Genomic DNA, 16,875 nt, shown 5'->3' with positions numbered 1-16,875 from the left:
CACAAAATTCAATTCCATAGTTGATTTCACATTATCAATACAAATGAGGTCATTAGCCTGAACAGAAGACAAACAGAGAATTTTGACTTAATTTCCAGAAGAGTTGCTCAATCTTAAGAGTACGATAAATTGTAAATACAATTTGGCCACAAGCCATTACAGTGTAATATGCTCACTACATTATAGTTCATATGCTTGGACATTGCATAAACTTCATTCTTTCAAGCGCAATATAAATTTGTGTAGTCATAAGAAAATATATCTGCACGAATTTCATTTCTTTTCCATATTTTATTGGGAGTTTATTACGTGCAATTCTTCTTCAAATTGCGAGCCTTTAATAAAAAAATTACCCCACACCTATCCAAAAGTCATGGATCTGAACACTGGAGAAGATTTTAGACTTATCAGAGGCTTTGCGTTCTATAAGTGATTCTTTTGTTGGGTTAACGAAATAGGCCACACTGTGTCTCGCATTGCTTGAATTTGTGATAACTCGGTGTTTAGCAGCAATGAGTCTTCCATTGCTAATAGGATCGAATTAATATATATATATATATATATATATATATATATATATATATATATATATATATATATATATATATATATATATATTTAATAAAATAAAAATTGCTAAAAATTTTAAAATAGATGTTTTTCCCCAATAAATATGTTTGGCTTGCGTTACATCTAGCTTTTTTTTACTGTGCATGACATTTAATTAACACTTTACAATATATAAAAACCCCTGACCTTATTCAATAGATGTTTTTCCCCAATAAATGTGTCTGGCTTGCGTTACATCTACTCTTTTTTTACTGTGCATGACATTTAATTATCACTTAATATATAAAAAACCCTACCTTATTCTCAAGTCACTTGCTCGAGGTTTATTATTTTGTAGTGCCTACAAACCAACACCCTCTTATATTAATTGAAAATTATTGGATTGGATATTGATTAATGTATTAAAATGAAAATTAAGATGGAATCGTTTAGATATTATATCCGAATGATCCTTTGATAAAAACAATTTTTGATATTGAAAGTTGGTCAGGATCCTTTTACCTAATAAATGAGGGATTAAAACCAAAAAAAAAATAATATATATATATATATATATATATATATATATATATATATATATATATATATATATATATATATATATATTAATTGAAATCTGAAGGAAGCTGCTGAGAAATAACCCACGCAAAAATAGTTATCCTATTTGATCATTTGATTTGATACGGAGGCAATCCAGCGGAGGAGAGGAGACACGGAAAGATAGTGTGTACGAGTACATGTCAATGGATCTCTTGATGAACTTCTGCGAAGCGGGATACTGTGATAGAAGAAAAATGTTAACTCGTCCGTAAGTCTACTAAATTTGTCATAAGTACTAAGGTATATTTGGAAGTTTCAGTGTTAAATCACACAGATTTTGTTTGATTTAGATTAATGCAAATTCAATTTAAAAGCAATAGATAAATAATTTAAAATAAAGATAAGAAAATATAATAGATAAGATAAAAATTTAAAAGAAAAGATAAAATATTTAAATTAAGATATGATAAAGATAAAAAATAAAGAAAATAAGAAAATAAAAGTAACAACAAAAACAAAAATAAAAAATTAACATAAAAATAAGAAAAAAATAAGATAAGATAAAAAAAATAAAAGATAAAAATAAAATAAAATCAGAATTTGATAATGTTGGAACTGAGTCTGCCTTATCTTCCTACCTTTATGATTTTATGTTTTCTCTATCAATTAAAGTGAATTTATCCTACCCACACCTGGTGAGTGGTCACGCCCATAATGTCTCACGATGACAAACTTATTTTACTTACCTATGTCCCAAATATTTTTGAAAAGATTCAATAAATAAAATGCATGAAGATTTAATTATACATGTTTGCTTTGACGCATGAGCATAACACAATCTTTATATGTCTAGCAATGATTTTACTAAGATATCCTTTATTCTTGTTTTGTTAAATATTACTCTCGCTCAAGCATCTAACCCTTAAAATCGATGCATGCATATCCACTTTAAATCTTATTCAAAGGTTATTCTCTCGAGCACCTAACCCCTAACAGAATGTAAAGATGAGCATGCGAGATAAAAACAAAAAAGATAATAGGAAAGAAAACACCTGGTACATCATACATCGCTTTGGCCCTTAGACGTCCTAATCCCAATTAGGAGTTTAGTCACTCATGGTCATTGAGGGTTTTACCATGAATGAGATATAAGAACTGATGGAATAAGAGGGGTGAAAGAAAGGAATGGAATAAATGAAACCCCTACTAGAGGAGTTTTGTCAGTGTCTGGTTGACTTGATTCTCTTCTTAGAGTGGACTTGAGCTTTATACCAAAAGATCTTCCTTATTTATATTTTTGATAACTTTTGAATTTGTTTTGCTTTTAATCCATCCTTTTTTCATATCTAGAAATCATAAATAAAAAAATATCAATTCTTATCATTTAATCCAAAAAAAATACTAAATAAATATTTTTAATATATTTTTATTATTAAAATAACTTATATTTAGCTGTTATAAAAAGGAAAAGAAGATATGCATAGGAGCCGCGCGCGGACTACACTACCTTCACGCTGGAGCCAAGCGCACCATCATTCATCCTCACATCAAACCCAGCAACATTCTTTTGGATGATAACATGGAGCCAAAACTCGCAGGTTTCGACCTTAGCATACAGGGAGCACATTTTATGTCAAAGCCAAAACTAATTCAAGTGCCTGCTGCGGGTAATATTTGAATTTATGATCTTAGTCAATGCATTGACTTTTGTCAATTAAACTAACCTAATATTTTCCACTGATAGGTACTTATGGCTACTTAGCTATGGAGGTTTGGACAGATAATACCGTCACAGGTAAAACTGATGTTTACTCATTTGGTATGGTTCTACTAGAAGTTGTGTGTGGAAGGAAGTACTTAATGGAGCCAATTGAAACGGAATTTCTGGAAAAACCTCTTGAGGAGAAAATTGATGAAATTATCAAAGGAAGTATCGGACCAGAGTGTTGGCAAGTCTTTGTAGATATCACCCTCAGATGTGTGAAGTTGGAACCAGATGAGCGACCAACAATGGGTGAAGTAGAGGTGGAACTTGAGTTTGCTCTGTCCTTGCAAAAACAAGCAGATAGAGCAAGATATTCCTTATTTTCCACCACCATTATTCCCCCCCCTTTCTCCTTATTCCGGCTTCCTGGGACCTGAGAACACTAGATGATTAGGTCATCTGAAATTAAGGTTAGTGTTTCGCGTCAAAATAGTCACAGTAAGCTTTTGTGGTGATTGCGTTTAATTGAGATGCTTGAAATAGCTTTTTTTGTGATCCCTGTTTCTAGAAGCTGTGATTGTAAGAATCTTGCGCTAGTATAAATTTGAAGTAATGGTAGAACTCCCTTGCTTCAGTCTATAAATTTTGTTCTTCCTCTTCTGAACACCTCCTCTCGATCTTAGAGAAACGAATAACAACTTCAATCAAAACAGAATAATAGGAAGAGGAAGCTTTAGTACACTCCTAAGTAAAAGATAGAAGCTAAAGTAAGCAAAATTTTATGTCATTGCACTACTTGAGAAATTGCAATTAGAATAGTGCCTGACTTTTAGAAATAAGATTCCTAGGATGAGGAGAAACAAAGGTACATTTTATAATACACATAAAGAAGGCATGTGATGTGAGCACAGGGTGGTTGTTTAGTCACTTACCATAAAACCTCACCAGCCCATCCATCTTCTGTTTCCTTCTCTTTCTTGGCACAACACAAGTGTTGTGCTTATAAATCCTTCTCAGTGATCACTTTGTACGAAAGTACTTAGTGAAGGAGATGACTGGACTTCTACTACGCAACAAAGTGAGATTCCAATGGTACAAATTTGACTGAAAGTGTAACTTACTAAAAAAATTCAACAGTGGTTAAAGAACACTCTTTTTTTTTTTTTTGAAAAAAATGTAAATTATATTAAACCCAAAATGATACAACAATAAACGGGGCATATCCCGCTAGAGAAAATCAAAAGTCTCCCTAATACAAGAAGACTTATATCAAGATGCTAAAACAAATGTAACAGGTGCGTTTGTCTATACATTAGAAACTTAATTTTGCTAATAACCTTTATTACAGAAAATTGATAATCTTCAAAAATCAGCTTGTTCCTAGACAGTCAGATGCATTAGACTATAATTGCTATAGTCAGACAACGTAATTTTCCTTGAACACCTGATGTGGATCTACCCAGTCAATAATGCACGATAAAGAACACTCTTTTTCTTCTGTGTTAGAATGACCTCAATTTTTTGACATTTTGGTAATAGAATATATTATATAAAAAAATGGGAGTTTTAACCATAATAGATTTCGCGGGGGAAGTAAAGATAAATCTTAGATCCTGTTAGGCTGAATTTAACATGGGAATGGTAAGATGCACGAGTTGGGACCCATTTATATGGATTTCTATTTGTGCTTATAATTTGAAAGAAATAGTGCAAGCAATACACTTGTGCCTTTTAATGTGTCACGCGCAACTATTCTGTAAACGACCTGTGTTCTGTTTAATTTCAATGCTAGTATATTTTTAATTTAATTTGATATATGCGCTTCATATATTGTGCAGTCGTGATGAAGAAGTTGTCGTTCCACTTCAACAAAAAACGTTGTTTAAGGAGGTTTTTAGGTTTTCTAAAAAATATAATTCGTGCAATGTACTATATTCAAGTAGTTTATGAATTCTAGGTGAAGTAGAATTAGAGTTTTTTTTATCAACAAAACAAAAGATAAAATATATTGATACAACCAAAGGCACCAGCAGTACCAAACATCATTGTACAAGTAGATCCACTAAATGAATTAGATTCGTATCATTGATTATTATATATACAAGTAGATCCACTAAATGAATTAGATTCGTATCGTTGGTTATTTTATATACAATACATGAATATTCATGTTTTTTAAAACATCTAATAAATACTTTTTTGTCTATCTTTTTTTCATTTTAAATCAGAATACTTATTTTTTATTCACTTTTCACTCTCTCACTAGGTGTTAATTGATATATTGGATGTTGATGTATAATTTTTCTTTATATATCTACTTGGTGATGTCTAAGATAATGAATAACCATAGATCAACCTAAACCACCCGAGACAACAACATGCACGTCCTTGCTCCTGCATATCAAGCCCGCATACTACACCGAATAAAGAGATAAAACACATGAATTCAAACAACAAGCCAATAAAAAAATCCCTCAACGAGACTAGTGATGTGGATGCTCCCTGTACCTTACAGAATGATGACGAGATGCAAGCACCAGGGCTGGACACCCATTGAACAAATAGATAATTAAAATTGGGCTCAAATGCTCTCAAGCAGGACCAGCAATGGTTACAAGATTATGTAAGTAGCAGTGAAATTAGTATTAAGAAGTTAACTAATTGAGATTTTATTCTCACATGTTGGATAATTATGTGTGAAGTTATGGTAAAGTAAAACAATTAGATTTATTCTACACAGACAATGAAAATACAGGGGCCAGATTCACACAACCACCAATCTCCAATTAATTATGCACCAACCGAACCTCCACCCACCCCCCTGCAGTTCTCCAAGCACGTGAATCATCAGACACCAGCCAAGTTTCCTTTTATGCATGCATTAATATTCAGTGACCACATAAGAAACGGATAATCAAATGATTTATCTTTGTTTTTCAACCAAAACCAAGCCACAAACATCACCTCTTGCACCACCGATTCCACCACAAACTCCTAATTGTTGAATATGCTTTCATTCCGTCTCTTCCAAATACACCAAATATGATAGCTAGTTTGTATCCTTTCAAACAATACATTCTTTCATTCTCTTTTATTAGAATTTAATATGTTTTTACTCTCTTTGATTGATTTTTTTTTATCTAGAATTTTCTTTTTTAATTTTTATCGTAATAAATTTTTTATTTTACTTTTGATCACAAAAGAAAGATTTGGAGGCTAAAAAAAAACAATCATTCCTTATTCCAATTTAATTTCAGTCATTTGTCAAGAATCACATCGTTAAAAAAATAAAGGTCAAAATAAAAATTTAATCATTTATTAATTTTTTTATTATTCCTATTTATTTTTATTTATTTTATTTCTAATCTAAACAGAACATTAAAAAGGAATTTCAGCCAAGCCAACGAAATATATAATTATAATAGAAAAAGTATCATTTCAATTTCATTGATTGGGACAAGTTAGCAATAGCATCAAACTAACCAACACTAACTTGTGAACTCGATGCTAAATTCATGCAGTGTAATATAAAATTATAAGAAAACTCAGTTAGGTGAATTTTTAAATTATTATAAAAGGGTAAAAAATTATGTGTCTTACAAAATAAAAAGTCATAGTAAAGTAGTAGACTAGAAACTTACCTGTGTGATAAAGGAGGAGCCTTTAAAAAAAAATGAAAACAGAAGCATCATTATTTTGGAGACAAGGCAACTTTTGTATTATTAGAGATAGATGAGGGAGACAAAATGAATTATTGGAGAGAGATAGAAAGAGGCTCAAGAGGGAGCTTCCAGGAAGGATACACAGCAAATGACTGGCATTCAAGTTAGCTTAGCCATGATGATTGAAGAGGAGTATACATGGTCAACGTTTTTGGTAAGCAACTAGTAATTAATCACAAATTGGAACCATGTTTCTCAAATGTTTTGGCTTCGGCGCTCAGAGACAGTATCCAACGGTCATAGAAGAGTTGTGCCATCGATTTTCTCTCGCAGATCTAAGGAAATCAACCAACAATTTCGATCAAGACACAGTAACTGGACATGGAAGATTTAGTAGAGTATATAAAGGTTGTCTCCAACACAATGAAGATGCTTCTGAGTATACAGTCGCTGTAAAGCGATTTGTTAGAGTGGGAGTGGTAGAAAAATGGTTCAGGAATGAAATAGAGTTACTCTGTCAGCTTCGTCACCCTAATTTGGTCTCTCTTATAGGATTCTGCAACGACCAAAATGAGATGATTATTGTGTACGAGTACATGTCCAATGGATCTCTTCATCAACTTCTACAAAGTGGGATACTGTCATGGAAGAAAAGACTAGAGATATGCATAGGAGCAGCGCGTGGACTACACTACCTTCACGCTGGAGCCAAACGCACCATCATTCACCGTTATATCAATTCAAGAAATATTCTTTTGGACCACAACATGCAGCCAAAACTCGCAGAGTTTGTCCTTAGTGTACAGGGAGCAAGATTTATGTCAAAGCCAAAACCAATTCAAGTAGATCAAATTATAGGTAATATTGTATTTTATGAGCTTACTGCAATGATTTTTCTTGTCAGTTAAACTAAGCTAACACCTTCAGCCTTTCCACTTATAGGTTCTGGGGGCTACATGGCTAGGGAGTATGCCACCCATGGTACAGTCACAGACAAATCTGATGTTTTCTCATTTGGTGGGCTTCTACTAGATGTTGTGTGTGGAAGGAAATATATCAGAGGAAACCAAGGAGAAACGGAATTTCTGGAAAAACCTCTTGAGGAGAAAATTGATGAAATTATCGAAGGAAGTATCGCACCAGAGTGTTGGCAAGTTTTTGTAGATATTACCCTCAGATGTGTGAAGTTGGAGCCAGATGAGCGACCAACAATGGGTGAAGTAGAGGTGGAACTTGAGCATGCTCTGTCATTACAAGAACAAGCAGATATAGTAAACACCAACGCTGATTATACCTTAATGTCCAAAACCGTTATTCCCCGGGATTCATTTGGTTTTTTTTTGAAGTAAGTGCAACTGTCATTTTCTTTTTCCCTAATCTCTTATTAATTGAGAACAGGAGGAATGTCGGAAAATACTGAGAAGGAGGGTTTGTGAGATTTCTCTATTTTTTATTTCTAAGATTTGGTAACCTCCTTTTAATTGGTCCTTTTGATGAGCATCTGTATTTGCTCATTATTATTTTATATCAGTTTTGCATCTTAATTTTCTGAGTTTTTGTTATGAAGCAACCTCAGAGCATAGAAGCAGCAGACAAGGTGCAGACCAGCAATAGCAGGGAGCAGGGCAATGTCCATACAAGGGCTAAAAGGGAATTGCGCACACCTCAGTACTTAGAGGATTTCATAACCTCTAAGAGGAACCACCGCTGAGCTGGCTAGCTAGGAATGGTCCACGATATTCACGTTGCAGACAAGAATATCGCAGAATCTTTTCCGTTAGAATCACATCCTGCATAGACAGTATAGAGAGGAATTAGAAATAAACTTGTGTAATTTTGCTCCTTATATATATACCATTGTAATGGAAAACAGAACACAAGCAATAAGAAAACCTTTCCTCTCATTCTTCTTCTTCTGGAGTTTCTCCTAGTTCTCGAATACTAGGACATAACAGTTTTCCTCAATTCTCATGAGTCCATAGTGAAGCAAAATGGAATACAAATAAGAATTTGTAGTAACAAACTTTTGACTTTTTAACCATTGGAGAATTAAAATTTCACAAAATCCAATTCCGTAGTTGATTTCACATTATCATTACAAATGAGATCATTAGCCTGAACAGAAGACAGAGAATTTTGTCTTAATTTCCAGAAGAGTTGCTCAATCTTAAGAGTACGATAAATTGCAAATACAATTTGGCCACAAGCCATTCCAGTGTAATATGCTCACTACATTATAGTTCATATGCTTGGACATTGCATAAACTTCATTCTTTCAAGCGCAATATAAATTTGTGTAGTCATACGAAAATATATCTGCACGAATTTCATTTCTTTTCCATATTTTATTGGGAGTTTATTACGTGCAATTCTTCTTCAAATTGCGAGCCTTTAATAAAAAAATTACCCCACACCTATCCAAAAGTCATGGATCTGAACACTGGAGAAGATTTTAGACTTATCAGAGGCTTTGCGTTCTATAAGTGATTCTTTTGTTGGGTTAACGAAATAGGCCACACTGTGTCTCGCATTGCTTGAATTTATTATAACTGGGTGTTTAGCAGCAATGAGTCTTCCATTGCTAATGATCTATATATCAATCATAGAAAGTTGAACTTTCTCATGCAAAACCTCTGATAACCTAGTACGGTGATTATACCTTATTGTCCAAAACCGTTATTCCCCTGAATTCATTTTGATCCCTGTTTGTTTCTAGCATTTTGGTTTTACCAGAACTTGTTGTGATAATCTTGTATTAGTATTAATTTGATAAAAATGAAGGAAATTAGATGCCTACAAATCAGTAATGATAGAATACCCCGTGCTCCTGTCTATAATTTTTTCTTAGGAGACACTTCGCTAATAGGTACTAATTTAAAAACGACAAATTTAATTAAGTCATAAAAAAATCATGACAACTAATTGTGACCGGGGACTTTTTTAAGCATTGTACAGTACTGTTAAAACAAGTGGGATCGCATATATATGATTAAGAATTTATGGTATATGTGATAAAAAATATTTTGAATTAATGAATGGTATTAATATCAATTGATAGCTTGATACCATAAAAAAATATCAATTGATTCAAATTAATATTTAAAATTAACTAATTATACTATTCATTTTTAATTGCTAGTTTATTCAAAATAAGCAATAAAATGAAATATTATTATTATTATTAGTATTGAAATGCAAAAATAATTTAAAAAAAAATGAATCCATTTTTAAAGTCATAAAATAGTCAGTTAACCTGTTAAACAAACTAAATAACGTTCTTCTTTTCTACTTTTCTTTTATATCTAAATATTATCACAAATAAACAACATCAGACAGCCATATATAATCAATAAATATTTTATTCAATGGGGTTTAGCTAAATTGATTGACTAAACTCTTAATACTATTTTCAATTTCTACAGATAAAAAATCAATATATATTTTGATTGGATCCTCTTTATAATTTTTAAAAGATTAAAATTTAAAACAATTTGTTTTACATTCAAATAAATTTCCCTTAAAACATTATAATTATAAATTTGTTTAGATAAAAGCAAACCAATTAAAAAACATTGGATATTTATACGTGAAATTAAATAACTCTATTGAATGCTGACAGCATGCATGCTCACTAAAGTTCTGAATAGCAAAATAGTTAAATTACATTAATTAAAGTATTTTTTTTAATTAATAAATTAAATATTTTACAAAATCTAGAAAGACGTCAAATCAAAATAAGAGTCTAACGAAGGAAGTCAATTCTTCGTCCCTTCAAACAAGAAAGTGTGATAGTAATTAATTTTCTATGTCGTAATCTTCTTTATCTTTGGTTGAAGTTGTCGTGAATAACTGCATTACCCTATTGGCCAGTAGAGTTTGGTAGAATGATTCTCTCTATTATTGAATTTGTACAAAGTCATGTATATATATAAAGATATCCTTGTAAACCAAGAATATTTTCATAAATAACAATGCTAATCTAGGAAGAAAAAAAATTAATATAGGAAACTATATCAAAGAGATAACTCATCTTAAGATACCGTAGTCTAGAAAATATTTTCACAAATAACAGCATTAAGCTAGGAAACAAAATAAATTAATATAGGAAAGTATATCAAGGAGACACATCTTGAAATACCGTAACCTAAAAAATATTTACAGAGAAATTACAAAGATATTCCACCAATAGTTTATCTTCGAAAAAACATGAGGCTAGCCCCTGGTTTTCTTTAAAAGTCAAATATTTTATCTTTGAATACAGCCCACTGTATAGGGCGAACTTGCATGCCAAGTCTTCGAATTAGCCCTCCAAACTCTACATTACCAACTACTATATATACAAATCGCACACAGAAATTCAGGCCATGCAAAGAAAATCAAGATCAAATTAACAACCATCGTTCGTTGTGACAGTAATAAAACACCTTTTTGAAATCCGAGGTTCAGAGAGAAAAGAAACATTTTCCAAATTAATGGGGCGTTGGATGAAACCGGAGGTACCATATACATTACTATTTAATTTCCTACATTTATTGTTTATGCGTTGCTTTCACTTTTATTATAAGTTATTTATTGGCTGAAAGTTGTATAGTTATAGTATATGTTTTACAAGACTTTGGCACCTGACCTATATATATTTGTAGGTTTACCCTCTATTGGCTGCAATGACCTTTGTTTCCAGCATGTGTGTGTTCCAACTAACAAGAAATATGCTCGGGAACCCTGATGTTAGGTAATTAAAGTTAATTGATTCCTCATGAAATATTAGACTATACAACTAATATAAACAACTTTACATTATTAAACTAGATTTTGACCCTTGTGTTATATGTAAGTCAACAATTTTATTATACATAACCATCTATTATTATTGGATAATAATGTAAAAAAAAAAAATCTTTATACTTTGATTGCACTATTTTGTTCATTTTGTTTGGAAATTTGCTATAGGATTAACAAAACTCGCCGAAGCATGCCAGTGTTGGATAACAGAGAAGAGGGAGAGAAATATGCTGAGCATGGCCTGAGGAAGTTCCTTCGTACTCGACCCCCAGAGATTATGCCAACCATCAACCACTTCTTCAGCGAGGATAAGTGAAAGAGTGTGATCACGTTGAATACCAAAACAATTCAGCGTATAGAAGAAAAATCAAAGTTTCTGAATTTTTCATGCAGCTTGCATATGAATTTTGTCATATCACGTGTGATTTGGTGTCTCTCCATGTTTTGTAATATTGTCAGCATCAAAATTTAAAATAAAATCATTTATGTTCTTACTTTTATTAATTACTGGCAACTGTGGCAAATTTTTATATGTAAGTTTAAATAAAATGTAAATAAAAATTAATTAAAGAGATTAATAAATAATTTTATTATTAATAATAAATATTCTATTATATTAAATAAGAATAAATTAAAAATAAGACTTTCAAATTGAGAGAAAAAATATGATAAAGAAATTGTTGATTAAGATAAACCATCTTTATTGATATGGTGTGGTTAGAATGTTGTAGCATGATATGTTGTAAGATTATGTTGAGTGAAAAATAAGATTTTTAAATTTTATTTAGAATCGATATTTTATATCAAATGTTGAAACATGATAAGGGGTCTAATTCAGTAATTGAACACGTGAGTTGTTGTAAATTCTTATATTATATTCGTTCATAAAATGTTAAAACATGGGTACTGTTTTATTACCCTTTCTTATAGTACTGTTGTTTTAATTTTGTTTTCGGTCCACTTGTTTTTTCGGGTCAATTTTACTACCTTCTCGGCATGAAAACGCTGATGTGCTTGGGCTCCTAAGTCTTTGTCCTTCTATTATATAAGTTCGTTGAACTTCTTGCCCTAGCCTTTAGGAAGTTTGCTTCCTGCACCTAAACTGGAATGTAAAATTAAATTTCATATTAGCCTTTTCGGAAGCTTAAAAAGGTGCACGAAGAAACTGCCCAGGCTTTATCCACAAATGACCACAATTATCCGAATGACAAGACGGGAGATTCTATTTATACTAATTTTTTCTTTGTACCCACTCTGCATTTTTTGTATTCTTTTAAAAGAACCCTCATAATGAAAATTACTTTCTATAATGTTATAATTCCAAAAACTAGTTTTCAATACATTTACAAACTGAAAGAAAAAAGTGAATCTCATTAGAAAATACAATACGGGTGAAGGAAAAGATTTTGAGGGAGGGAGGGAGAAGAAATGTTGAAAGAAAGAAAAGGGAGAGGGAGAGGCAAGGGAAGTGCACCGGTGAGAGGGAATGGGGAAGGGGGTGTTGGTGAAGGAAAAGGGAAAAGGGGGAAGAAGAATACTTTAAGTATTTTTAAATTTACTAAAAAAGATGGGTATGTAATGACAAAAAGGAGGTGCAAAAAGAAAGACAAGAGACAGTGTCTTACCTTACATTATAGAGCAAATAACTGAGGTGTTTCCTATAATTACATACATTACATTCTGTTTTTATTTTCTTACACTAGTCTTCCTTTATGTTTGAAAATATTATAACAACATCCTCTTATATGTTTAAAAATATTACACTAATATCTCCTCAAACCTTACACTAATACTTCTTACAAGGAAGGCCAAAGTAATGGTTAAAAAGGCAATAGATACTTGTGTAATTACACTTAAGCTCAAAAGATGTTGTAATTTGCTCTATATTATAACTGCAACTGCTTAGGCAGTTGCTTCTTGCACGTTGCACCTTTAAATTTGCATTCTGGAATAGGTACAAGAAGCAATTATGTGGATGCAGGAAGAAACTACTAACTATGTGTAAGCCCAAAAAACCTAGTGCAAAACTTGGACTTGGGCTCAGCTGCCGTCAGACCTTTCTTCCTCATTCTTTTGGGTATGTAGGGAAAGAAAAAAAAAGTTACACATTTGTTTCCATCCTATGTAGTATGTACTCTTTAGAGAGACCGGGGAAAAATGTACTCTATTTTATATATTTAATCAAAATTCAAATCCCAAATTGGATAACATTCAACAGAAACGAATTATAAATAAATTATAGTCTCTGCATAAAAAATTAAAAAGGAAAGTTATGGAATTGGTGGCTATGTTGATATCAAATAAAGGGCCACGTGCATGAGAACCTACTAAGAAAGAGAACCCCATGAAAGTACATGTCAAGATGACAATTGAAAAATATCCCGAATCCTCATTGTTTATGCATATGATTCTTTGGATGCTATTCAATCATATCGCAAGATACACAGTTATGCTCCTCCCATGTTTTGCTGTATGAATAATGGGCTGCAAGTTAAGAATGATTTAAAGCGAAAGTAATCAAAGAACAAAAAGATAATCCCAAAAAATTACATATATCCATTTCACTCCAACACCATTTGCTGGCATTGGGTGCTAATCTGGCTACCCTATGACCCGACAGAGAGGACTTATCAGTTTTTAAATATAGACAAACATCAATGGTCATGCTTTTTGTGACTTAAATCCATAACAACTTAGTTGTATTTCACCATGCAAATCTAATATTTTTGGTTGGTCTCCTATTAGTTTAGTTTAATCCTTTTTAGCTTGCCACCTTTTTTCTTTCTTTCTTTCTTTTAATTTTTTAATTCTAGGAAAAGGAAAATGCCATCGGTAGCAAAGGAATTACAGGCTTACACTGTTGCACAAACTTCAATAAATAAATAAACAAAAAGTACTATCAAACCATGATTGTCAAACGCATGTGAAATATCGCTTTCACTAAGGGAATCATTTTCTATTTTGCATCAATCAAGCGTGACCCGAGAGATCCATTTGCTTGATCATTTTATTTGAAGGGAAAATGAGTTGTTATGGTACAGACCTTTTTAAGATTTTGAAATCTCAATTTGGAAAACAAAGGACACTGATTTGTAGTACAATTACATTTAATAGGAAAGTAGGATTTGCAATTTTGCATTTGAGATTACTATTAGCCACATTTATTTTATTGGGGCCATCCTCTGAAAGGCCTTTAACTTAGGCATGTGATACCACTACTTTGGAATAGTCATTCCATTCCATTCATGTTGCGAGCATAGTAAATGTATCCACCGACACAGATTCAGAGGGAGCCCATAAGATTGTGAGCAAAAAGAGGTGGCAAGTCAACCTCAGCTTGTGAATAATCTACACACATTTCAATGGTTCATGACTTCAATTTGAAGTTTGAACCAATCATTTATACAATCTCTGGTATTATTAACCTTCTCAGCAGTTTAATCCGTTACTCCCACCCCATGTAGTAGTATTTTGTTATGAAGCATGTGATTAGGTAGATTAGGAAGTGTCTTACACATGTTGCAATATTATAAGACTTAAAAAAATTACAGAAAAGTTATCTATCTTGAACTTTTATGAAAATATTAATGCATAGAATACAGGATCCGATGATTAACCCAATGCTTGCTTTCTCTTCCAATATGATTTGGTTTCTCTGTGCAATAATAATAGTGGGGCATTGTAATTTACCTCAGAAAAAATAAATAACAAGATAGAGTTGGGGACGGTTTTTGTACGTAACATAATTTAATTTTGAAAAGTGTGTTCAAGAGGGGTTTTTATATTATGATTTGTTGATTACAAAAATTTGGTAGCTAATTCCTCGGGCCACATGCAAACTGTCAAGTTATTTTTTATGTAAGTAATAAAATTTAAACATGAAATCTTAATGATTGAAAGATGAATTCTAAATTTACAACATATGCTTATAATTATCATGACAATTCTTTTTAAACGATTTACAAAGTCCAAAAGCTTAAAAAAGTACTTAATTCTTGAACATCTTTAAAAACCATATATGAATCTAAACCAGAATAGTACACTGAATAAAAAAAACAGGTATTAAGTTATAACTTCTTCCATAGACATAGGATGATAACTTATTTAGTTTCAATGGAATCCATGAATGGATATATTATGGAGATGTCAACCTCAAGGTTTAAAATGTAATTGACCATATGGAAAACAAGAAATTGCAACAACAGAGTATGCATTATTATTATTTTTAAGAAAAAAATTGTAATGGAGGGGGTCACTGGATGGAGGAAGGTACACTAAATGAAAACTTGGTAACGAGGCTCACAAGTTAACTGTCTGGTACTTGTCAATAGCTTTGTTTTGGTACCAAGGTACGATATTCCCACGAGGGGGTAACATGCAACCAGGCATCATTTTCCCTTGTTGTTTGTGGCACAAGTGCAGCCCCACAAATTTCTTTGAGCTTCATCCTCAATGTGACCAAGCAGACACCGGATCACATGGGTTTTGGTACTCCTTTCTAACATAAGGTTACCTAATGTGGGCTGAAAGCAAGGGAATGAAAGATTTTAATACAATTTGCATCAGTGGGAATGAAAGAAACAACAGCAAAGACAAAAGCACTCCTCAAGTATCAAACAAACCCAATGGGGGACCTTCTACACATGGGATGAGGTGTTTGATTTTGTGAATGTGGAGCCACCCACCATAAAGCTAAGAATCTTTTCTTAAGTTGTGTTGGTTATAGCCAAAGTAGTATTATATGACGGTTACGTTTATCCGAGTGAGAGATGAAATAATTTTGATCATTAATTGGATCAATCATGAAGATTAAATTTCACATGATTTTCGATGACTATAAGTTCCAATATCTTCATTTGAGAGATGCCTCTGATTGAGATAAGGTATCTAGCTACAAACATCTTCATATCATCTATCACGAAAAAGACTATGAAATTATGAATTATTAAATCAATCTTGAATGTTTCTATCTTTCCATGTTGTACTAAAATATATCTCTTTTAATGCTATGTTTACTGAACTTCACATAAAGTTTTACATTCACATGCGTAATTTAGTCAAGGACCTGCTTTGATATCATCTTAGAATAAATAATGTAAAAGGTTTGACTCAACCCCAAAAACTAGCTTAAGGGGTGAGGGTTGTCCCTCATTTTTATATTCTAATGTAAGACTACTTTTAATCAATGTGAGAGTTGAATTATTTCGAACAATATGTTCGATATATGATTTATTATCCATCCAATAAATTAATGGTGGTGCAATCAAACCAATCCATTAATTTTTTTTTATAATTGAATGGATTGATTGAATTTATGTTACTCAGGTAGAAATATTATGGATATCAAAATCTTTCTTTCAATAATTTAATGAAATTGTATTATTAGAATCTAAACTTGACACTATTAGACAAATTAGAATAATCTTATCAGACTAATTGATCTATATACTAACTATATACTTAGTAGTTACTTAATTAGAATAATCTTATCAGACTAATTGATCTATATACTAACTATATACTTAGTAGTTACTTAATTTTTGCACTCTATAGATGAATTGGATGATTAGTGAATAAATTGTCACGTCCTCGTAATAAGATGTGCAATTTAAAAGA

At 31.9% G+C, this 16,875-nt stretch overlaps 3 protein-coding genes across 4 annotated transcripts; all 3 read left to right on the top strand.

Moving 5' to 3' along the window:
* Positions 1-2,569: 2,569 nt before the first annotated feature.
* On the top strand, positions 2,570-3,437 carry LOC100814821 (receptor-like protein kinase ANXUR2; the record flags this gene model as incomplete). Its single annotated transcript, XM_006602895.3, has 2 exons — positions 2,570-2,777; positions 2,855-3,437. Coding segments are annotated over 2 exons (606 nt in total), but the record flags the coding sequence as incomplete, so codon positions are not given.
* Positions 3,438-6,464: 3,027 nt separating this feature from the next.
* LOC100786461 (receptor-like protein kinase FERONIA-like) lies at positions 6,465-8,422 on the top strand. Of its 2 annotated transcripts, none has more exons than XM_006601736.4 (3): positions 6,465-7,335; positions 7,420-7,822; positions 8,045-8,381. In XM_006601736.4, exons 1-3 carry the CDS (start codon positions 6,726-6,728, stop codon positions 8,058-8,060), a joined length of 1,029 nt encoding a protein of 342 aa, XP_006601799.1. In that variant the 5' UTR covers positions 6,465-6,725; the 3' UTR covers positions 8,061-8,381. The 2 variants fall into 2 exon arrangements, with proteins under 2 accessions (XP_006601799.1, NP_001239782.1); NM_001252853.1 differs by having other exon boundaries at positions 6,726-7,335; positions 7,420-7,748; positions 8,351-8,422.
* A 2,391-nt stretch (positions 8,423-10,813) lies between these two features.
* On the top strand, positions 10,814-11,763 carry LOC100785946 (uncharacterized). Its single transcript, XM_003552556.4, has 3 exons — positions 10,814-10,973; positions 11,121-11,209; positions 11,428-11,763. The coding sequence occupies exons 1-3, from the start codon at positions 10,950-10,952 to the stop codon at positions 11,573-11,575; spliced, it is 261 nt and encodes an 86-aa protein (XP_003552604.1). The 5' UTR covers positions 10,814-10,949; the 3' UTR covers positions 11,576-11,763.
* The last annotated feature ends 5,112 nt before the right edge of the window (positions 11,764-16,875 follow it).

This window comes from Glycine max, chromosome 18, assembly GCF_000004515.6.
Source record: "Glycine max cultivar Williams 82 chromosome 18, Glycine_max_v4.0, whole genome shotgun sequence".
Taxonomy (NCBI): Eukaryota; Viridiplantae; Streptophyta; class Magnoliopsida; order Fabales; family Fabaceae; genus Glycine; species Glycine max.
This window is presented reverse-complemented; position numbering and strand designations above follow the sequence as displayed.

Bases quoted from the DNA above. Each gene is read 5' to 3' on its own strand.
- LOC100786461 (XM_006601736.4), top strand. From the start codon at position 6,726: ATGTTTCTCAAATGTTTTGGCTTCGGCGCTCAGAGACAGTATCCAACG. The intron at 7,336-7,419 runs GTAATATTGTAT...TTCCACTTATAG, and splicing joins TCAAGTAGATCAAATTATAG to GTTCTGGGGGCTACATGGCT.
- LOC100785946 (XM_003552556.4), top strand. From the start codon at position 10,950: ATGGGGCGTTGGATGAAACCGGAG. The intron at 10,974-11,120 runs GTACCATATACA...ATATATTTGTAG, and splicing joins GGCGTTGGATGAAACCGGAG to GTTTACCCTCTATTGGCTGC. The intron at 11,210-11,427 runs GTAATTAAAGTT...AATTTGCTATAG, and splicing joins CTCGGGAACCCTGATGTTAG to GATTAACAAAACTCGCCGAA.